This window comes from Rhodnius prolixus, unplaced genomic scaffold, assembly GCF_049639745.1.
Source record: "Rhodnius prolixus isolate KJV_2025 unplaced genomic scaffold, Rpr scaffold_11, whole genome shotgun sequence".
NCBI lineage: Eukaryota > Metazoa > Arthropoda > Insecta > Hemiptera > Reduviidae > Rhodnius > Rhodnius prolixus.
Window position 1 is genome coordinate 379634 of NW_027411625.1, and position 24011 is coordinate 403644.

A 24011-nucleotide genomic window follows, 5' to 3' on the forward strand; every position below is an offset into this window, starting at 1 on the left:
TGAGTTCATTGTTCGGTGTTGTCTGTAAAGAGAGAACACTATCCGGTGGCTAGTAGTGCACTGGAAAAAGCTCCGGGTGCCAATAACTGCAGTCTTGTTGACGCGTCTTACATTAAAAAAAAAAAATAAATAAAACAATTATTTAGCGGAGTTTCCGTAAATGTATTTTTTTTTTTTAATCGCACAGCCTTTTACGCAAATTTAATCTAAAATTAAAAGGACTTCCAAAGTAAATAATTGAATAAAAACAACTCACAGATGGTCCTGTCTCTTGAAGGCTTTCCCACACATGCCGCATACGTACTTTCTTTCATCGCTGTGCGTTAGTTTATGTTTAGCCAATGCAGAAGCATTTCCAAACACCTTTGAACATATCTGTGAACAATATTAATGAACATTTTAGTTTTTTAGGAAACAATAATAGTATAGCTAATCATATTAAATTCAGTCGATAAAAAGCTTCTCCTTTTATTGTATTGTATTATTTACTAATTTTGTTGGTTGGGTTAAAATTATACTATACTTGGCGGAAAATGCTTTATTGAGTTTTAGGACAATAGCTGAGCATAGAGCATTTGAATGCCTAATTCACACAATACATAACGATGTATGATTAATTATTACTTAACACAGAGCAACAAGCATTTCCTTTGTGAAAGCCACAAAACCGTAACCTTCAAAGGGCCTTCACTGGAAATTAATCCAATATCCAATGCGAGCCCAAGTATTAGAAAAAGCCTATATTTTGAAATGTTTACTCTTTTCTCAGTGAATTAATTTTTTTTTTAAATCTTGTATGAACTGCACATATTAAATTCAATTCATATCGCATATTAATTTGACATTTCAGGGAAAAAGAAATCTACCGTAACCCACGGAAACAGCAAAGGAACTCTCATAGAACAATTGTTAAAGTATTATGATATTTTTCAATAATTTTATCAAGTTGAGAGCTCTCCTTTGAGAACCACGCCACTGCTTTTCTTGTGACATGAAATGCCTCAAAATTCGGCATAATTATAATTCGCAATCTAAAGTTGCTACTCAGTCTAAGCCCGGTAAGCAAATATATGAATTACTATTATAATGATTTATGGGGCCAACTCGCTAAGAGATTTAGACGTAGAGATACATATTTCAAACGGAGTTCAGTTCTACATAGATCTTGATACAGTCTTGGTTTCAGACTTCTTGGGGCTTTAGGCTTGCCAAGGTGGTTGTAGATGGTAGAGTATGAAGGGTGAGGAAGAAGTTGTCCGATAGTTTGATCATGTGAGTGTGAATGGCTTGAATTTCCAGTTCTTTGTGTATTTGTGGGTTCCCAGTAAACCATGCGGGCGTTCAGTGGATATTCGTAGTACTTTATTTTGGAAAAATCTGCAGGTCTTTTCGTCAGTGTGCTGCTAGCTGTAATCTCCAGACTGGGCCGGCTGTATGTTAAAAGAGGTCTAAGGAGCGTCTTATAGAGCAGTACAGTGCAGCAGTGTTTAGAGCGGTGTGTTTCTTTTAATTAGTGGGTATAACTGTTTCAGTCGAGTGTATGCTTGTTGCAGTTTTGTGTTGATGTGCAGTCTGCAGGCTACAGTGTGTTGCTAGCTGTAATCCAGACTGGTCAGGCTGGATGTTAAAAGAGGTCTAACGAGCAGTACAGTTTATGTGAAGTCTCCAGAAGTGTCAACGATTACGGCCAAGGTAGCGCACTCCTTGATCATTTTGTTTCTAGGGAATTTCCTGAGTTGTTGAGTTTTAACATTGGTCTTCATTCTGGAACCAACGAAGAGCGAAAATTTGCTTCTGTTTTATTAGATTTCCATCTTTGAAACCAGTTTGGTACTAAGTCTACAGATATTTGTAAGTCAGTAATGTATTGGTTAATGTCGAAGGAGGCTATCATGTACCATCTGCGTACGTAGTCGTGGAGGAAGGTTCTGGAATGTCTGAGCAGTATAGATTGAAGAGTCTCATGATTGAGGAAACTCATGATTGCCTCTCGAGGAAGTCCCGCTGGAAACCCCGATATTTCTTACTATAAGTATCGTTAGTCTTACCTAGATTGTTCTGCCTAAACTCAGATAAAACCCTGCACTATAGTTGTTCGTAACTAATAACACTAATTTATGGACAGACCAAGCCGAAATCAACACCAATGAAATAATCCTCCCATAATCAGATGTTTAACAATAAACTAAATTAAGGAATTTTGTTCTCTTTACAATTTTATCAAATCCAAATTTTAAATAAAGTCCAAACCAGTTTAACAAAGAAAAATACTTTTATTAGAAAAAAATAATCACGCCAAAAAACTTTTTTTTCATTTTTTAAAAATCTCAGAATTGACATGAATTGACCATTAAATATTTTATTCTTTACAAAAATTTAACACTTTTTCAGTAAGTTTAATAATATTAGGTTTCCTAAATTACAACTAAAAAATGATCAATTTAATTAAACCGTTGTTATATTCTGTGTTTGAAACAATCTTTTAATGAAATATTGCAAAATTGTGCATTTAATTTTTAATTGAGGGTTTAGCAATCAAAACACACTTGCTATTCCACCCAGGTTATTACTAATTCTATTCTATACCAATCCAATCAATTGCAGAGAACTTTGAAAGGATATAATTAGATTTCTGTTAGCAAAAGCGCCTCTTCATTATAATTTCCAAGCAAGTGGAATTTCTTTTTTTTTTAAACAATTGAAAACTGACAAGAAACAAGCAATTTATAAAAGATTTTTTTTTTATTAACTTTTTAAATGAAGTCCGAATTTTACTTTTTAGAAGCAAGTTAAGATAATTAGTTTACCACTGCAATGTTTTACCATTATTTTCATTTTAAGCAAACTGCTTTTTAAACTAAGTTAGCTGGCAGTTTTAGTTGTAAGCTTAACTCTTTGGAAAAGAGGCTAATGACAAGCAATGATGGTCTCCGAGCTTGTCTACTTAATGAACGTTGCTCTTCTATTTGTTTCAACATTATAAATACACCCGAGTCTCTTAAATTGACTTCTCTAAAACTTATTTCTTCTGTCTTTATTTTTCTAAATTTTAAAAAAATCTGGTGCTAACAATCCGACTTTATCTAAACACATTTTACGTAATTAAAATTGTTTGAAATTTACAATTTGTACTAAAAAGATAATTGATTTTAATATTAGAATGTTCACTTGATTGACACCATTTAGAAAAAGGAACCCTAAAATTTTTTAAAAAAAGCAGTTAATTGGCACTCCGATTAGCAATTGTTCTTTTACATTCAAAAATTTAGAAAAATATTTAATCTTTATCAATATTTAATATTAGATAAATCCATACATTACTCTGATATGGCTCTTAAGAATAAGCCAATCCATCCTTCTTGCCCACAGTGCTTTTTAATAGAATAGTCCAAGCAAAATAAAAAGTTATTTAACTATAACTTTTGGGAAGAAAATGAAATATTTTTTAAACATAATCGTAGCAGCTGCTTTCAAAAAAAAAAAAAAAAATGTTAAAAATCCTTACAGAAGGGATTTTGAAGAGGAAAAAAAAACCCTTGAAAGTGCTACTTGCCCAGTTGAGGTATATTGGCCGCTAACTTTCAAGTTCTGTCAAGTTCCATGGCAATATCCAAGTGAAATATGTTGTTGCAGCTTCTAGCCAGTTTCCTATTTTGAAGTGAAAATACGAGTGATAGATACAGTTGGCCTTTGGACACCATAAAGTTCACTCTAATGTGTCATTGTTCTATCAACTTTTTGCTTTATTCTAATTATTAGTATATAGTCGTCATTTATCAAAAATAAGTATAATATATATAATATAAGTAATTATTTATATTTATATAAATAAAATACACCGTCAAAAAATACTAAGACCGTCGTATTGACTGTTAAAAATTATTTCGGTCATAAGAAAACCTGGTATTTCTTTTTTTTGTGAATTGTTAAATTGAATTCAAACACAAGGAAAATACATTAATTATTAACATACACAAAATCTGCAGGATCACAAATTCTTTAAAGAACACATAGCAAAAGCTAGTATAGAATTTCTATTCGTACACATCTAGAACTGAATTATGTCCAAAAATAATTACATTCTACAACCGCTGGGGAAGTGAAAGAAGATCTGGCTAAACAAGGGGTGGCTATAGTTAAATTCCATCAGTTTTATAAAAGAGAAACGGAAAATTCTAGTAGGTTGCCAGTTTTTGCAATTATTTTTGGCAAGAGCACCACCTATCAAAGATATTCTTATTGTTAAGGCAATAGCCTACAACCGAGTTCAATGGCAGAAGTAAAAAGGAGTAAAAACATTGTTATTAGTTATTTCAAGTGCCAAAAACTAGGCCATCCAGGCTGTACATTGTCATAAAACACCAATATCAATATTGGAGCCGTCTTTAACAACAAAAGTGTAACTCCATTCTTGTGTTGATCTTTAAAGTTTTCTTGGTTTATTTATTTCCCTGTATTTTTTTTTATTTGTTTTTGTGTTTTATTAAAACTTCTGCATTATGTTTATATTTTTATTTTTCGGTTTAGTAAACATTATGTCTATTAAATGAGTAGTGACTGCATTTTAATCTGTTGGCAGTAAATACAATGTGTTTTTTCAGCAATTTACATATTTAGGCGTTTTTTACAAGCACATTCGCTAAATAAATTATCACCTGCATATTTAATACAGCGAGGCTCCAGTTTACAATTTGTATTTCAATTTAAATTTACTTGTGGTTTAATTAAAATATTTCCATCCTTGATATGAACCTGATGACATTGCTCATGCCATCGCAAGGTGTCCTACTACTCTTTCATCTTTTAGAGATCCACTTGTTCAGAAATATTGTGGTGCTGTGGACAATTGTGATGACATCTTTGTAAATTTTCTGTCTTTTACGGAGCCAGGTCATCTCAGTAAGTTGAATGATGTTTTTGTTTTCTGTCTAAATATTTTTAAATTAAGAAGTATTTTTTGTTAGTATGTAGAGTTATTCTAATTCATTTATTTATTTTTTTACTATTCTTGCCTTTTATATTTATATTTTTGTTATTATTATTATTATTATTAGTTTTTTACTAGGTTATCTTGAGTTTATTTATTCTTAAAATAGGAAGATCAGAATTTTTTTTTTGTTATTTATTCAGGTCAATGAAGCATTTCTTATTTGTATTTCTTATTTATTTATTTATTTTTTTCGTTTTGTTGGAACCATTGAGTATTTTTGTTTACCTTTTGCCTTATGAGACTACTTGTTTAAGTTAGAATTTAAATTTCATTATTTTTTCTTATTTTTATTAATTATGTAGAACTTTTACTTATTTATTTTTTGTATTTGTTGAGGTCTATCTCCAACTGTATACCGTATATGGGTTAAGTTAGTTGTAAAAATTAAATAAATAAATAAAAATAAAAATATTTCCAGCCTTGATAATTTTTATCAATGTTTACTGAATAAAGTGTTGTTGGTCATTTTTACCAACTCAATAAATGTTTCAGGGAAGGGATTAGCTATGAGGTTAGCATACTGGACTCCCACGCGGAGGTCCCGGGTTCGAATCCAGCAGCTGACCCTTAGATTTTCTCTTCCTAGGAGCTTCTTACAGCTCACTGTCCGGTGATGGACAGTGTTGTCTGTAACGAGAGAACACTGTCCGGAGGCCGGCAGTGCACTGGAAAAAGCTCCGGGCGCTAATGACCTCAGCTGTTGATGCGCCAAAAAAATAAATAAATAAATAAATAAATGTTTCACGAGTAAGTTTAATTCTTTTGGAGCTACCAACAATTCTTGATCAGTAACAGAATAAGATGTATGTACCTCTTATAATTACGATTAAATTTGTATCATTATCAGTGAACTTAGTAGTTGTAGGAGGTATAATAGTTGACATTTTCACTATCATAAAATTTTGGGAGATTTCGGGATTGAGTTATGTCAAAAGTTAGAGATTTTAATGAATTTCAGTTATGCTTAGTTTTAAAATGTTTTATCAAAACTTCTTAGAATAAAATCTAGAAAAATCTTACTGTATTTTTATAAATGTTCTGCAGTACTTTGCAGAAATATTGGAGATATTTTTTTTTTTAACAGTTTTAACTTCAACTGTTACATTATTATCTTCATTTTCACTACTAAGCTGAGCAAGTAGGGCTAAACTGCAGTTAGCTGCATAATCTGTTTGTTTTAATATATTTTTACGTTTAGGCAGCCGTACGACATTTACTCGCAGTCAAACATTCTAGAACCGCTGCAGTTTTCAAGTTTTTCAAGAAGTCTGACCTCAATAGAACTTTAATTTTAAAAGGAAATTATGCTTTTCAATTTAGCTTGTAATTTTTTTAAATTGTTCCAACATTATAAATGATTATTATATTTAATCATTGTTTTTATAACTTTATTGTGAAATTACAATAAATAATATTTTATTTCTATAACTTATGCAAATGAAATTAGATAGATAAATTAAATAGAAGTTTGAATTAGATGCAAACTATTCGAAATTACAGCTATTTTATTCTATTTTATTTTATATTTTACGTGTACATGCTTTATATATACAGGGTGGCAAAAGTTATATGCTCCACCCACTTTTTTTTTAAACGGCAGGAAATTCTGAAAAAATAAAAAACATGTATTTAATCATTTTTAGTCTAGTTTATTTTCAGTGATTGACCCATTTTTTAAAACCCCTGTATCTCGAGATACAGCATCCAACTTTTGTTTTTTCCCCATATTTTTATAGCATTTGAGCTCCTAAAAAAAACACAAAAAAATTTTTTGAAATCGGTTAGGTTTTTCAAAAGTTATGGTAATTTAAAATATGAAAAACAAATTTCAGTTTACTTCAAAATTACGTTATTTTTTTTTAAAGAATCTATTCAAACTGGGCACAACCAACGGATAGGCAACCCAAAACTCTGGACTCCCACGCTCTGTTTGTACCGGCACTTATGGTGGCGTAGTCAAGATCTAGGCAGGCTAGAGTTATTCGACGTTTCAGATCATCGACTGAAGCCACGGGCTTTATTTTTTTATTACACTTTATTTTTTTAGGTATCCCCACAAAATATAGTCTATTGGGGTTAAGATCGAGGTGGCCTTTGGATGGGACAATGAGTCCCTAAGCACTTTTCATGGAAATTTCTGTCCAGGTAACCTCGAACCACTCTCGCATTATGTGCCGGGCAACCATCTTGTTGAAAATACATCTAGCCGACGTTGTAGAGGAACATCTTCAAGCAGAACTGGCAAAATGTCTCTTAAACAAAAGTTGGATACCTTTCACCAGTTAAGTTCTCTCTGTAGATGTATGGGCCGATTAGTTGATTTCCTATAACTCCACACCAAACGTTTGTAGAAAAAACAACCTGAACGTCGAATACTTCTAGCCTGCCTTGATCTTGACTACGCCACCATAAGTGCCGGTACAAACAGAGCGTGGGAGTCCAGAGTTTTGGCTTGCCTATCCGTTGGTTGTGCCCAGTTTGAATAGATTCTTTTAAAAAAAATAACGTAATTTTGACAGTAAACTGAAATTTGTTTTTCATATTTTAAATTACCATAACTTTTGAAAAACCTAACCGATTTCAAAAACTTTTTTTTTGTTGTTTTTAGGAGCTCAAATACTACAAAAATATGCAACAAAAAATATAACGTTCCATTTGAAAAACAAAAGTTGGATGCTGTATTTCGAGATACTGGGGTTTAAAAAAATGGGTCTATCACTGAAAATAAACTAGACTAAAAATGATTAAATACGTGTTTTTTATTTTTTCGAAATTTCTCGCCGTTAAAAAAAAAAAGTGGGTGGAGCATATAACTCTGGTCACCCTGTATACCCTTATACGTATAGCCCATAAACGATTATTTTTAATGATACATATTTTATTCATTTTTCCTTAACACTAGATTGCCCAAAGAAGTCATTTTGACTGCTTTTTAATTTCAGTTTAAAAAAAAATTATATTTGAAATGATATAATTTCTTAGAATTTTCTGACTTTTTATAGATGATATAAATGCATTTATTAAAAGTTGCATTTACCTCCCCCCCTCTTTATTTCTGATATATGTGGTGTTATACCTAGATTGCCCAAAAGCAGTCATTTTGACTGCTTAGGAAATTTGACATAATTAAATTACTTTTATTTTTGAATTCAGCAAATTTCTCATATGACCAGTCTGGCCCTGTATTGAAATAATATTTTTCATTTCAATACCCGTTACATGATAACATAGAGGTACATGATAAATTGTAGATTTCAACGTGCACTACATAAGTTGCAGTTGCTCTGTAAGCCAAAAGTAGTTGTTATTCTTATCTCTATGCAGTGATTTTTGTTCTACCAAGGTATCTACAATTGTTTATGTTTATATCATTTGCGCCCTAAATTCATAAAAGAAAAGTCGAATAAAAGTGATTTATTTATGAGAAAACTAAGGAACATTGGTGAATTCTGGACTCTCTAGAAGAGTGCTCCGATACAGAATCAAATGCAATAAGTTCTGAACTATCATCTGAAGATGAAACGGTTTACATTCAAAATGAAGCATCTAAAACTGAAGATGGCGATGAAGAATCGACCACTAATGATGAAAATGAAAATGTCATCAATATGCCCAGTAAAAGGTGTAGCATGCGAATTATTTCAGACACTGATGAAGAAACTGAAAACACCTTTCAGGAGATCGAAAGAGCTGCTGATTACCATCTGATACTGTTGTCTGCTGATATTGTGTGGTCAAAATTTGAAGAAGGAGGTATTCCTGAAAGATTACCATCTACTTGTATTTTCAAGGATGTGTAAGGGCCAACAAGCTACTCAAAAATAAATATTATGGCAGATAATATATTATCAGTGCATTTTCGTAGGTAGTAGATAATCATATTACGAAGCATATAAGAATGTGCACAGAAGAAGAAGGTCACCGAATTTCGTTGCATGATTGGACCACATCATTACCGGAAATGCGTGTATTTATTGGGATTTTTTATGCTCGTGGAGCTTACGGGGCAAAACATTGGATCCTTTACAAAGTAAATACAAATACCACGAAAAGTGTTCTTGTTTCAATTGGCAGAACAGCTTTCCACTGTATATAGAAATGCATGGCAAAAATTTTTACCAGAACCTGAGGACCCACAAAGGCCAGCTGCAACATCATCAACTGCAATCCACCCTAACAATCGCAGAATTTGTCAAATATGACTTTGCCACAGTAAAGAAACAAATAATATTTGTGAAAAATGTAAAAAGTATGTTTGCGTAAAATGTACTCAAGAAAAAATGTCCACTTGTATTTGCAAAAAATGCACAACTAAAAATGCATAGAATACTTTTCTTTTTTTTCCCAATTGAAGCAAATTTACTTTAATGTTTAATATTTACTAAAAACATGTTATATAACTGTAAATAATATAAAAGAATATTTAAAATCAATTTTAAATAAATTTCTTTGCGCCATAGTTATTCTTTCACAAAGAAGTCATTTTGACTGCTTTTGGGCAATATAGGTATATACTAAGTTCCAGTCTTTCTAGTGTTAAGGTCATATACCTTCAAGCAGGAGTGCAAGTGACATAACATTAATTGTACAGAACAAAATAAAGTGCTATATAGATTCAAACCATTATTATATTTACCAAGTTTAATAAAAGAAATAATAATAATCAGAAAACATGAAAATATTATTATTAGCTAGATGTTAAAAAAATAAATAAAATAATAGAATAGCATGATAAAACTTAATTAGAATATATTTCTTCCACTTTATACAAATAATCTCAAGAAACAACTTGAAAAATGCGTTATAAAAGAAAATAAATAAAAATTTACATTTAGATGGGGGGGGGAAATAACGGAAAATAGACTTAAGGAACTCAAAATAAATCTTATTTCCGAGGATCTAACAGTGAAAAGAAAAATCTTATTCAATTTCGAATATGGATTCAGAACTAATAAATCAGCAAATAAACCGCCATAGTCCCGTGATTTATAACTATGTAAACAGTTTAAATATTTTTATTAAGTTTTCCAAATATGAAAATTTGTAATCGGCCAATAACCATATTACAAATCAGTACATACACATAATTTCATTTTATTACTGCATATATTTGCGCTGCTTTTTGATTATTTTGATATTTTTATCATCCAAGTTTTTACGAGGGTCGTTTGAAAAGTCCGAGCAAAGTCAGAGAGATAGCACCACTGGCGAGTATCGAGGTTATGTTTAGTTAGTAGCATCTCTTGGAAGAACACACACCAAGTTTCAGCCAGATCGGTCTATTTCTTTGTGTTTGGCATTCGTTTGAATCGAGGAAGTCGAGTGATTTTCAAAAAATGGACGAAAAAGAATTTCGTGTGTTGATTAAACACTACTTTATGAAAGGCAAAACGCCTCAGGAGACTAAAGAGAAGCTTGATAAACATTATGGTGACTCTGCACCTTCGATTAGAACAGTTTATAAGTGGTTTCAAAATTAGTACAGGCACATCAGATTAAAATTTCACACTGTTGTATAGTAATTTGTACTGTTTCAGACAGGGTTTACGTTCGGATCAGATAGCTGATCTGCTTTACTATAAAAGTTTTTAAATTTAAACATTGAATAAAATTTTAAGCCAAGACCAGGAATCTGTACCCATTACCTACAATACAATTGTGCTTTGCGGTCTTCGCCTTTAACCGCTCGGCCATCAGCATTAGTATTTATAGCTATATAATATATATTTAACAAGATTAAGAACATTACCTGACATTGCTGAGGTCCTTGTCTATTGGGCGAAAGAGCCTTAGGTCTGGCCGCCCTACGCACCGTCAGCTTGCTTGAATCTGCTGCTTTTTCTTCCTCCGTGCTGCCAACTGCACAAATGTCAATCGTTTCAATTGATGTTATTTCTAAAATTAAAAATACGAATTATAAAAAAAAAGGTATTTGTTAACAGAAAAAGAGTGTATATCTAGCGATACATTCACACGATTTGCTGTTATTACTGTTTACTAGCTACAGTTTTAACTCTCAATGTTTTATTTAATTCGTTCCAATATCATACGTGTATAAAACTGAACATTAAACTGAAATATAACTGTTTAAAACATTACTGTTCATTATTTTTGGTGACTGATTCAATAGGATGATAAAATAAATGCCAATTTCAGTCATATTTTGAATTTTTGACGTGAATACGTCTTTAAATTTGCTATCATATGGAGGCAATCCAAAAAACCTAATAACAAAATCGGGGGATACAGTTTGGCATTATAGTTTCGAATCTATCGTCTACATCCAAAATTAAATTAGACCACTGGATAGCTAAAGGATCAAAGAATTCATTACGATAAGCAAGGACTGTGACTGCGTGCGGTGGAAGGGGAAGCGCCGCCATTTTGAGATCATTTTGCTGCGTATCGAGATTTGCAATTAGTATAACTTTTAACTCAGAGAAGCTGCGATGTTCGCTTAAGTTTTAATCGTCAGCTGTCGTCACAATCTATCGATTGTATATAAAACTTTAGTGTAAAATAGTGACAGTGAATATAATAAGGTGTTTGAATAAAAAAAATATCAAAAATATATAATGTCGGCCTATACGCGTCGAAAAGCCAAAACCAAATACAGAGATCGTATACGGTTGGAAAGGGCTTCTCAAGAACAATCGAATGGTAATAATAAATGACCGAGTCAAGCTGTGCCGGGAAAGTAAAAGAATGAATGTGGCCGAGCGGATCAACGACGGTGTCAGTACATCTACAGCTGGGGCGGTTGAAATTATGCGAGTGGATGAAGAAATCGCTTCTACATCGACAACGGACTGTATAGGCATAGATTGTGCTAGTACACGTTTCACTACGACGTTTGTCAACAATCCATACCGGACATAAGTGTGATGTGTGTGATCGTCATATGGTTTCTGCGCTCATTGAAGCTAACAAAAGAAAAAACACTTACCGCTGCTTAATAATACTTTCCCTGAAGAGCCAGTATTTTATATAAGAAATATAACCCGTTATGTAAACGTATTCACGTACAACACACGGCCGTGTCTATGACACAGCCACAGATTTTTTATTACACCGAGCTTTCGACCTAGGAACTAGGTCATCTTCAGGACTAATTGTCAATGTAATATTTTACATCATTAAAGGGCTGGTGTGTCTTCTGTCTTGTCTGCTCATGGACAATTAATTAATATTAATGATGTAAAATATTACATTGACAATTAGTCCTGAAGATGACCTAGTCCCTAGGTTGAAGGTCGGCATAATAAAAAAATTCAAAATATAACTGTACATTATATAAAATTATTATTTCAGAGGAGTGTATTCATCTTTTGATCCAGAATCGAATAATCCAGGAAAAAATGTTTCAATTAAAAGCTTTAGATCTATGTATGTACAATCAGCACACAGTTTAAAGAAACATAAATAAAAAATGGATTGTTACTGATATAAAGTCAAATACGGTATTTGATTGAAGATTTCAATTAACTTTCGACATTAAAAACTTATCGGAAGAGCCACTTCATTGAATAAAACAAAAAAGTAAAGTAATGCCTATTAATGTCCAACTACTAATTAATTAAATGCCGTGGACAGAAGCGACTAGTAAATACACCTTACTATAAAATTCTCGTATTAAACATTAAACAAAAATCTAAAGGCTTAGACCGGGGAATCGAACCCCAGTACCACAAATACATATTAGCTTTGCAGGTCACGCTTCTAACCGCTCGGCTATCGTGGCGCCTCACTTCGTTGAATATATTTTCCAGCTTTTTCCCACCTCTCTAAGTTGGATCACTAGTTTATACGAGGGTCGTTTGAAAAGTCCGTGCAAAGTCAGAGAGATAGCACTACTGGCGCGTATCGAGGTTATGTTTAGTTAGTAGCATCTCTTGGAAGAACACACACCAAGTTTCAGCCATATCGGTCTATTTCTTTGTGTTTGGCATTCGTTTGAATCGAGGAAGTCGAGTGATTTTCAAAAAATGGACGAAAAAGAATTTCGTGTGTTGATTAAACACTACTTTATGAAAGGCAAAACGCCTCAGGAGACTAAAGAGAAGCTTGATAAACATTATGGTGACTCTGCACCTTCGATTAGAACAGTTTATAAGTGGTTTCAAAATTTCCGGAGTGGCCATATGGGCACAAGTGACGCTGAACATTCTGGACGCCCTGTTGAGGTTACTACTCCAGAAATCATTGATAAAATCCATGATATGGTGATGGATGACAGAAGAGTGAAGGTGTGTGAGATTGCTAGTGCTGTGGGCATCTCGAATGAACGGGTACATAATATTTTGCATCAACATTTGGACATGACAAAGCTATCCGCAAGATGGGTGCCGCGATTGCTCACGCTTGACCAAAAACGAAATCGTGTGAAGTGTTGCAAGGACGGTTTGCAGCTGTTCTAGAAGAATCCGCAGGACTTTAAGCGTCTTTCGTCACTGTGGATGAAACATGGATACATCACTACACTCCTGAGACCAAAGAACAATCTAAACAATGGGTTACCAAGGGGGAATCTGCGCCAAAAAAGGCGAAGACCGTTCCTTCGGCCGGAAAGATTATGGCGACTGTCTTTTGGGATTCGCAAGGAATAATCCTCATCGACTATCTGGAAAAGGGTAAAACTATTACAGGTGCATATTATTCATCGTTATTGGACCGTTTGAAAACCGAGCTGCAAGAAAAACGCCCACGATTGGCCCACAAAAAAGTCCTTTTCCATCACGACAACGCACCAGCTCACACCTCAGCAGTTGTGGTCGCAAAATTAATGGAAATAGGGTTCCAACTCGTTTCACATCCCCCCTATTCTCCAGACTTGGCTCCCTCGGACTACTATTTGTTCCCCAATATGAAGAAATGGCTGGCGAGAAAAAGATTTTATTCAAACGAGGAGGTGATTGCAGAAACGAATGGCTATTTTTCAGACTTGGGCAAATCCTATTATTCGGAAGGGATCAACTAACTAGAGCAGCGTTGGACGAAGTGTATAAGCCTAAAAGGAGACTATGTTGAAAAATAAAAAAGGTTTACCCCCAAAAATTAAGTAGTTTTTATTTTTGGATGGACTTTTTAAACGACCCTCGTACATTTTTGGATACGTTTATTTTTATTTGAAAATGATTTTTATTTAAATTACCTGGGGTTGCGATAGGATGAGTGTAGGGCTCAATAGATCTATTTTGGTCTCAGTGCGGAACACCTCCGTAATAAAGAAAATATACAAGAAACCATTGATGGACGGGAATCCGAAGCACCAGTGCATAACCTCTGCCTTTAGTAGAACAGAATAGAATCCCACCGCCGCATGACCGGACCTAAATCTAATCTAAGCACACCTAACTAACCCTCTACAAGATGTTACTTAAACCCATCTGGACTTATGGATCAAAGCTGCGGGGCTCAGCCAAACCCACCAATATCTCCCGCATCCAATCCTTCCAATCAAAAGTCTTCCTTCGTGTTGTTAATGCCTCCCTACTATGTCTCTAACCTCATCCTTCACAAAGTCCTAAATATCCCTTTTGTTACTGAATCTATCCATTCACGATTCCTCAATTTCCATAGAAGCCTATCCTGCCATCCCAATACAACAGCTCAAAACTCTTTCCTCATCAACCAATCCTGATAATCCACCACGACATCTCGTAATCTCCAATTCTGGATAATTCCATTCACTAAAATTTCCGAGAGTGTTAACACTGGCTGATTTCTCTCTTCCAGTGTCCCTACGGTTACGTTAGGAAATCGGCTATGCCGGGCCGTTTTTCGCATCATGTAATTGTAGTTTACTCTGTTCTCGCTTTGACTGATGATTTTTTATACAGGTTGCCATAAACATATATATTAAAATAAAATCCCACCACAACGAAAAATATTCGTAGTATGTGTCAAAATATGTTCCTTTTTGTAAATACATGTTCTATAATAAAATTATATAAATAAATAAATAAATAAATAAAATATATTATATATTTAGGATTTTAATATTTGCAATAAGAAAGTTAGGTGAGTTCTAGGCACGTTTACTCCACTAACAGCACATTTTAGAGTTCATTCAATACATTAGAACCATTACTGCGTTGACTTTAATGCAATCTGAAATTAAGTCTGTAACCTTCGATTTACCTAACTGCATTTAAGTTAGCGAGTAAACTAAATGGCCATTAGTTTACTGAGCTATGTATTCAAGCAACGCATTTACCAGTAATACGTTTATGAAACTATTTAAAGCAATACGTAGTCACCCATTAAGTCTAATTGGCATTAATAGATTAAAGCGATGTATATAGTCAGATAGAAGAGTTTTTCAGACAGCAAACTGTGTTACCTTTACCGCAGATATTCCTGGATGATCTATTTTGATTGGTTGGGATGTTACATTAACTTAATTGTTGCCATGAAATTGGTAGACAATCAAAGGAAGATTGTTAAAAATTGTTTTATTTAATATACTTTCTTTAAACCTACAAAAATTACAACAAATTGAAATTACGAGCTGAACTATGTATGAAATGTTGGGTAGTTCCCTGATTTGTGTACATTTTGTCATTTAATCAAACTGTTTTTTAACTATAATATTTTTAAGATTTGCGTATTGTGTCCCTTATCAACTCCAAATTGTAGACGCATCACACCACAGACTAACAATTATTGTACAATCTGACGAGGCTTAAGATACGATTCCTTTGCTCGTATTAAAAGTCTTTCTAGAAGGCCTGAACCCACCTATTTTGGCTGTTGTGGAGATGTTTTTTTGGACCTACCGTGCCTTAAAAAGCTAACTAAATCTATTCTATTTCCAAATGATTTTAATAATAGCCGCACATTGAATATTTTATTGCAGGTAACATTGTTTCCAGACAATTTATTAGTAGTAAAAGGAAATGGAAGTTTGAGAAATGAAGCAACACTTTGCATTCACTCACTTCCGGCAATTTATCATGAGAACATAATAAATTTACTTGATAAATTGTGTTTAACATTTACTATTCTCTAGTAAGAGATAATTTTTTTTTTCATCTTTATGCTATTCAGACAAGGAAGGTTCCACCAAGTGAAATGGCTTGTTTACAGTTGCTTTTATTTAAAGTGAGAGGTTACTTTTTTTTTGATATCTGTAGAAATATGAAGTAGCCCTTGACATTATAAAAATGACAAATATTTACAGTTTATGTTTCTTCATAGAATTTTTTTATTTATACAAATATTCATCACAACTTTTATAAACGAGAAACTGAATAAATTATCTAGTTTTTAACGTAAAACCTGCCCCAGGAAGTGTTTACCTTCGTCACACGCTTTGAGTTAATTATTTCGTAAAAATACGGAAAATAAACATCTTAAGCATTCTTTTATTTTTGTATGTGAGTATTTTGTGGTTGGGCAAATAATTGGGCTCTCAGCAGAGCGTTTTTTTGTCGCCAGAAAGAGAGATTCAGTTTTCTCTAAGCTGTGGGAGATGAAAATGTCTTTTAGTTCTTCTTCCCCTTATCTTATTTTCTGCCAAAGTTCCAATTCTACTTCTATTTTTTTTTTTATCTTACTAATGAACTGATGAGCATTGCCCCAAACTTCCCATTATATCGCATCCCATAACACGTGCTGAAATATAGCTGTATTCTCAAGCTGCAAACCATAATTTACCCGCAAAACCTCACCGCCAATATTCCACCATTTCTATAGAATCGAAGGGGACAACCTTCACTTCGATTACTCCTTGAGACGTCTACTTCACGTGCAGGATGGTGCAGGATGTATCAAGATATCCATACAGGTTTCTGGCCCCCCCAAAAAATGCGTGATTTCTCTTGCGAAGTCTTTATTTCCGTTTTACTTCAATCAATAAACACAATTCTTTAACATTAAAAGATTCCTTGACACAGGCATCTTCAGGGCGGTAGGTTAGTTTCAAATCTGAACAGTTACTTCTTCTAAATTAATGCAATTATTTGCTCGTGTGGTACAGGTTCAGTGTTGCCAAGAGCAAAATATTTTGGCGTATATTTGGGTATTTGGTATGGCTTACGAATTTAATAAATTCTAACAGCTCAACACTATTCTAAGTCACACAGGTTTAAAATATTAATATTATTATTATTGTTATTATTATTATTATTATTATTACGATATGTATTACTATTATGTCATTTAGAATGGAGCTCTGGAGGAGGGAATGCAGCTTCACTAACCTACCGCCGCTCTGACGATGCCCATGTCAGGGAATCTAGTAGATAGTGAGAACCTACGTTCAATTTTAAGATTAAAGAATTATATTTAATATGAAGGCAACAAATAGGTTTAATATTCCTACACAGGTAAAGGAGCGTTAAGCTATTTAATCTTGACTCAGAGTTGGAATTTCCTAAATAATGATACCCCCAAAATGTACATCTATACAAAATTCCGAATCGAATGACGCCTTATTCATGTAGATCGATCCACGCGTTTAGGCGCTACGTTGTTTACTTTAAAAAAAAGTATTGTAACTAGAAGAAGAACAAGAACAATTTTGGAAAATGTCGTTTTTGCTCATTTTCGGCAACTTTTTTCTCGAAATCTATTAACTAGTTAAGCGCGTTTGACATGTATACACGTTAAACCAAATCTCTGTTACGGTGCGTTCGACGTGTATACTCGTGAAAAATATGAAATTGCCATTAACTATAAAAACTCGAAATTTTAATAAAATACAATAAGAATATTATTTGGTGGGATGTTTCCTTTATCTTACCAATAGAACTGCGGTGGGAGTCTGCCAAATGATTAGTGGTTGGTACATGTTTGGTCTCCGCATTAGAGATTGGGGAATTACGCACACAAATAGAAGCTCTCAATCCTTGTGCAATGCCGTTTTTACCTTAGATAGAGATTCAAATCTCAGTAAGAGCATGATTTCATTTTGCACAGAATTCAAAAAGCTCTTTTCTTCCTTGTAAAAGCTCTTGCGTCCCTCTAGTTAACTAGTGCAATGCATACGTGAAAGCGGTGCAAGATTTTGAATGAGCACAGAATGTTCTGTAATCTGAAACCCCAGAGATTGCAGAAAAAGTCGCTTGCAGTGACTATTACGACTATTGTAAACTTTTGGTTGTTTTGCCCTGCGTTCGACATGTGTACACGCCATTGTCTGATTTTAATTCCGCACACTGTGTTTTTTTTTTTTGAAAAAACTAAATTCCACGCTTAACTGGTTAAATCTGGGTTGTTGCGAAACAATTACAGTTACGAGTATAAAGGAGGATTCGCCCTATATTATAAAGAAAATAGAAAAAAAAATTCAAAGTTTGGTGTTTTACGACGTTTCGCTTACATACTGGACAGTTTTAATTACATTTTTATAGCGAATTATTGGATATATTTGCTAATTAATTTTGATGTTTCACTCCTGTGCTTTACTTTGTTAGGCTGGGAAACCCGCAGGGGTCACCAAGATCCCTGAAGAAGTGGTTGGCCCACTAAAAGGCCAAAATTCTGTTAAAAAAAGCTTCTGTAATTTTTTTTTAAAAATATTTTTTACGATGTTCTTGTAAGAATAAGTTTTTTAAATTTTTTTATTTACCAGTATCATTGTCAGGACAAGGAACTCCAAGGCTGTTGGAATTGTCATTGATGAACGCTTCTGTGGAGCTGGTGAACGTCTGCGGTGAAAGTGTTAAATCTTGCCCACTCTGTGAGTCAAAAAGTTCGAAACCACTCCCTCCTGAACTGCCACCTGATAACAGATTTGAGAATGTATTACATAGAGTTCAAATTTAATTTTATGTACAGACAACATGTGTAATGACCAAAAAGTATCACGGGACACTTATCTAGTGACGTAAATGAATGAGGAAATAGGCGCTCAGCGTAGTCAGACATACAAAAACTGCTCTCTATTTATTTGAATGACTTTTAACGCAATAAAAGTGTTATGTCCAGCTTTAAATAAGAACAATACCTTTTAACTTTCCAGGCAGTTGGTTTATGACTTACAAATTACAATATGCTGCATACAGTAAGTGCACGTTTACAATTATTACTGTTTAAGTTTGAAAGTACGTTCAGTGGTAGTTAAGGTTTTAGCCGTGGCTATTAAATAACGAGACTGATGCTGCTACAGAAAATACTATGAAAATATAGATTATAATTAATCAACATTACTACCGTGAGGTGCTTGCTCAACTCCGTGAAAGAGTAAGGAAAAAACGACCCGATTTGTGGAAGAACAAGTCACGGGGTTCTCCATCAAGACAACGCGCCGGCTCACACTGCATTGTGTCAAGACGTTTCTAGCCAAGTACAAACATCCCAGTTTTAGGCCATCCGCCTTATTCGCCTGACCTGGCGGCCCCATGTGACTTTTATCTGTTCCCCCAAAGTCAAATCTGTATTAAAAGGAACACGGATTTCAGTCCGTTGAAGCTGTGAAAGAAAAAGCGGCACGCGTCATGCCGGAGCTCACAGATAAAGACTTCCAGCACTGTTTCGAACAATGGTAAATTCGCATGGAGCGTTGTAGTGATAGGGGAGGGGTGTATATTGAAGGTGATAATAACTAAATATGTATAAATTTAAAATAAAATGTTTTATAGCTATAGTCTCGTTATTTAATATCCACACCTCGTATTTCTACTCTAAGTCGTTGGTGTTGTTCAGATTTTTCTCGAAATTTACAGGACGACCAGAGTTATGTACTCCACCCACTTTTTTTTTTTAACGGCGGGAAATTTCGAAAAAATAAAAAACACGTATTTAAACATTTTTAGTCTAGTTTAGTCTAGTGATTGACCCATTTTTTTAAACCCCTGTATCTCGAGATACAGCATCCAACTTTGTTTTTTCAAATTTACACGTTATATTTTTCTTTGCATATTTTTATAGTATTTGAGCTACTAAAAAATTTTTTTTGAAATCGGTTAGGTTTTTCTAAAGTTATGGTAATTTAAAATATGAAAAACAAATTTCAGTTTATTGTCAAAATTACGTTATTTTTTTTTAAAGAATCTGTTCAAAATAGGCACAATCAACGGATAGGCAAGCCAAAACTCTGGACTCCCACGCTTTGTTTGTAGCAGCACTTATGGTGGCGAAGTCAAGATCTAGGCAGGCTAGAGTTTTTTTCTCTACATGGTGTGGAGTTTTAGGAAATCGAACTAATCGGCCCATACTTCTACAGAGAGAACTTAGCTGGTGCAAGGTATCTAACTTTTTTTAAGAGACATTTTGCCACTTCTGCTTGAAGATGTTCCTCTACAACGTCGGCTAGATATGTATTTTCAACAAGGCATGTATTTTCAACAAGCCCAGCACATAATGCGAGAGTTGTTCGAGGTGACCTGGACAGAAATTTCTATAAAAAGTGCTTAGGGACTCATTGTCCCATACAATGGCCACCACGATCTTCAGATTTTCTAGTAAGGTTATATTTTAGAGTAATGTACAGTTTTGCCAACTTTTATAATGTTGGTAAGAATGAAATCTAACTCAAATATTAGAAGTTTGAATAAAAAATTTAAGTTATCTTGAGAATAGCCTTGAGAGAAGAAAGTATAATTATTTTTTTTCTCTGTGGATTTGACATTTTTAGGCTTAAGCCTGAATTATAATTTTAAAATAACTTTTTTAAATAACCCTGTGATGGCAGTAACAATTTCTAAAACCATGCGTCCGGAAATGACAAGATAATTACAAATTGAATCTAATGCATTCTATTTAACAAGCAAATAATTATCATACAATTCAAATTGATTGGTGCGTTTGAACATTGTATGCGTTGTTAACAGACAAACCAAATTAATTATTGAAGTACAGAGAGGCTCGTTTGTACGATACACTCAACCAGATAAAAGTATGCGCGTCAAAGGATAGATTGTACTTAATCTAATTAAATAGATTAATTGTTCGCCCATTCATTAAACAATATACTGTCAATTAAAAATATGTTAAACTGTTTGTTTTTGCCATATTTATAAATCAATACTATTTATAATGAAATATTATTATATTTACAAATTAATTATGGGCTTCAGTGATATCATATTTTAAATGAAGTTAAGTTCTTCATAGGCTTTGAGACAGTCTTGATACTACAGGCGCCACGGTAGCCGAGCGGTTAAGAGACTAGACCCGCAAAGCTAAGATGCTATTGCAGGTTAGTAGGTTCGACGCCCGGTCTTCTAGGCCTTGGATTTTATTTAACGTTTAATATGAGAACTTTATAGTAAAGTAAGTTTGCTAGTCGCCTCCGTTTTGATACTTCTTTGAGGCTGAAGGCTCGCCGAGGTGATAATGAAGATGGGTGGGAAAGAAATTGTCCGTTAGTTTGGTCATGTGAGTGTGAATGGCTTGGATGTCTCTGTGTATTTGAGGATTCCTAGTAAACCATGGGAACGTTCAGTGGCTATTCGTAGTACTTTATTTTGGAAAAGTCTGCAGTTCTTATCGTCAGTGTGTTGCTAGCCTGTAATCTCCAGACTGGACAGGCTGTATGTTAAAAGAGGTCTAAGGAGCGCCTTGTAGAGCAGTACAGTGCAGCAGTGTTTAGAGCGGTGTGTTTCTGTTAATTAGTGGATATAACTGTTTCATTCGAGTGTATGCTTGTTGCAGTTTTGTGTTGATGTGCAGTCTGCAGGTCTTTTCGGTCAGTGTGTTGCTAGCTGTAATCCAGACTGGGCAGGCTGGATGTAAAAAGAGGTCTAAGGAGCGTCTAAGGAGTATCATGTTTTTATGTTTTTAAAAAACGGAATGTATAATGTATAATGTATTATGTATAACTACTTCTTAGTAGAAATTGTAATAAAATTTAGTGAATATGGAGCAAGTGTTCCACAAAATATTTTATATACATTTAAAGTTTAAGTTTTAGTTTATAAAGGGCTATACTTAAACATACTCCAATAATGCAAATAATAGGCATCTTAAAAAAAAAATTTTGTTAAAAGAAAAAGAAAAAAATGTAATTAAAATTGAATGTGCATATGGCCAACAAAAATGGTTATATACGAGGGTCGTTTGAAAAGTCCGTGCAAAGTCAGAGAGATAGCACCACTGGCGCGTATCGAGGTTATGTTTAGTTAGTAGCATCTCTTGGAAGAACACACACCAAGTTTCAGCCAGATCGGTCTATTTCTTTGTGTTTGGCATTCGTTTGAATCGAGGAAGTCGAGTGATTTTCAAAAAATGGACGAAAAAGAATTTCGTGTGTTGATTAAACTCTACTTTATGAAAGCCAAAACGCCTCAGGAGACTAAAGAGAAGCTTGATAAACATTATGGTGACTCTGCACCTTCGATTAGAACAGTTTATAAGTGGTTACAAAATTTTCGGAGTGGCCATATGGGTACAAGTGACGCTGAAAGTTCTGGACGCCCTGTTGAGGTTACTACTCCAGAAATCATTGATAAAATCCATGATATGGTGATGGATGACAGAAGAGTGAAGGTGCGTGAGATTGCTAGTGCTGTGGGCATCTCGAATGAACGGGTACATAATATTTTGCATCAACATTTGGACATGACAAAGCTATCCGCAAGATGGGTGCCGCGATTGCTCACGCTTGACCAAAAACGAAATCGTGTGAAGTGTTGCAAGGACGGTTTGCAGCTGTTCCAGAAGAATCCGCAGGACTTTAAGCGTCGTTTCGTCACTGTGGATGAAACATGGATACATCACTACACTCCTGAGACCAAAGAACAATCTAAACAATGGGTTACCAAGGGGGAATCTGCGCCAAAAAAGGCGAAGACCGTTCCTTCGGCCGGAAAGATTATGGCGACTGTATTTTGGGATTCGCAAGGAATAATCCTCATCGACTATCTGGAAAAGGGTAAAACTATTACAGGTGCATATTATTCATCGTTATTGGACCGTTTGAAAACCGAGCTGCAAGAAAAACGCCCACGATTGGCCCACAAAAAAGTCCTTTTCCATAACGACAACGCACCAGCTCTCACCTCAGCAGTTGTGGTCGCAAAATTAATGGAAATAGGGTTCCAACTCGTTTCACATCCCCACTATTCTCCAGACTTGGCTCTCTCGGAGTACTATTTGTTCCCCAATATGAAGAAATGGCTGGCGGGAAAAAGATTTTATTCAAACGAGGAGGTGATTGCAGAAACGAATGGCTATTTTTCAGACTTGGACAAATCCTATTATTCGGAAGGGATCAAAAAACTAGAGCAGCGTTGGACGAAGTGTATAAGCCTAAAAGGAGACTATGTTGAAAAATAAAAAAGGTTTACCCCAAAAAATTAAGTAGTTTTTATTTTTGCACGGACTTTTCAAACGACCCTCGTACAATAGTATCGTCAAATGTTAACAAGAACTGATTCTGAAAATAAAACCCAAACTATTGCCCTTTACGATACACCTTGGAAAACTATGGAAATGGCTTCAGGTTCGTTTGTCTCGGTTTTTACTGAGAAAATTTGTTACAAGTTCTTTTTTTGTCTAAAATAAAAATAGTTTTTGCATAAATAGGAATTAAGAGGTTACAATGGAAACATGATAAAGACATAAGGTAACATAAAATTGTTATTAAATTAAATTATACAATATTGGAATTGTTGGGAATCGTTAGAAATGGGAAAAAAATTTTACGGCGAGATTTAATGAAATATATTGGTAGTACCTTGAAGTACGTTGAAAAATTGTACGTTCTAGACTGAAAACAAAGGTTAAACTAGAACTGCAAAAATTGGGAGTTACTTATCAGAGTTTCTTAAGGAGTGCACATTTCTTTTATTTCTGTGTAATGTAGTTACAAATTCTTATTATTTTTTGATAACAGATTCTCGCGGAACTCCTCCAAGCGGCAATCATGAGTCTCCTAATCTTCAATCTATACTGCTCAGATTCCTCCACGCAGAAGTATGTACGTAGACCAATTACTGCCTTACAAACATCTTGTGGACGTAGTATCAAACTGGTTCCAAAGATGGAAGCTAAAGCCACAATCCTTCTAAAACACAAGCAACATCCTTCGTAGGTTCCAGAATGAAGGACCTACGCCAATTAAAACTCAAAAACC

At 34.2% G+C, this 24011-nt stretch overlaps 1 protein-coding gene across 10 annotated transcripts in view; it reads right to left on the reverse strand.

Annotated features, from left to right (window-relative positions):
- LOC141459325 (uncharacterized) overlaps positions 1–24011 on the reverse strand; it is a 799141-nt gene that overhangs the window by 42413 nt on the left and 732717 nt on the right. For 8 of the 10 annotated variants that reach the window (XR_012461442.1, XM_074138274.1, XM_074138275.1 and 5 more), the window contains 3 exons: positions 18564–18716; positions 10740–10885; positions 257–375 (listed from right to left, as the gene is read on the reverse strand). Coding sequence is in view for 9 of the 10 variants with exons in the window: in XM_074138274.1 (XP_073994375.1) it covers positions 257–375; positions 10740–10885; positions 18564–18716 (418 nt within the window). In the remaining variant the exon portion in view is untranslated. The remainder of the gene's footprint in view (positions 1–256; positions 376–10739; positions 10886–18563; positions 18717–24011) is intronic. The other 2 variants (XM_074138280.1, XM_074138281.1) reach the window with 1 other exon arrangement.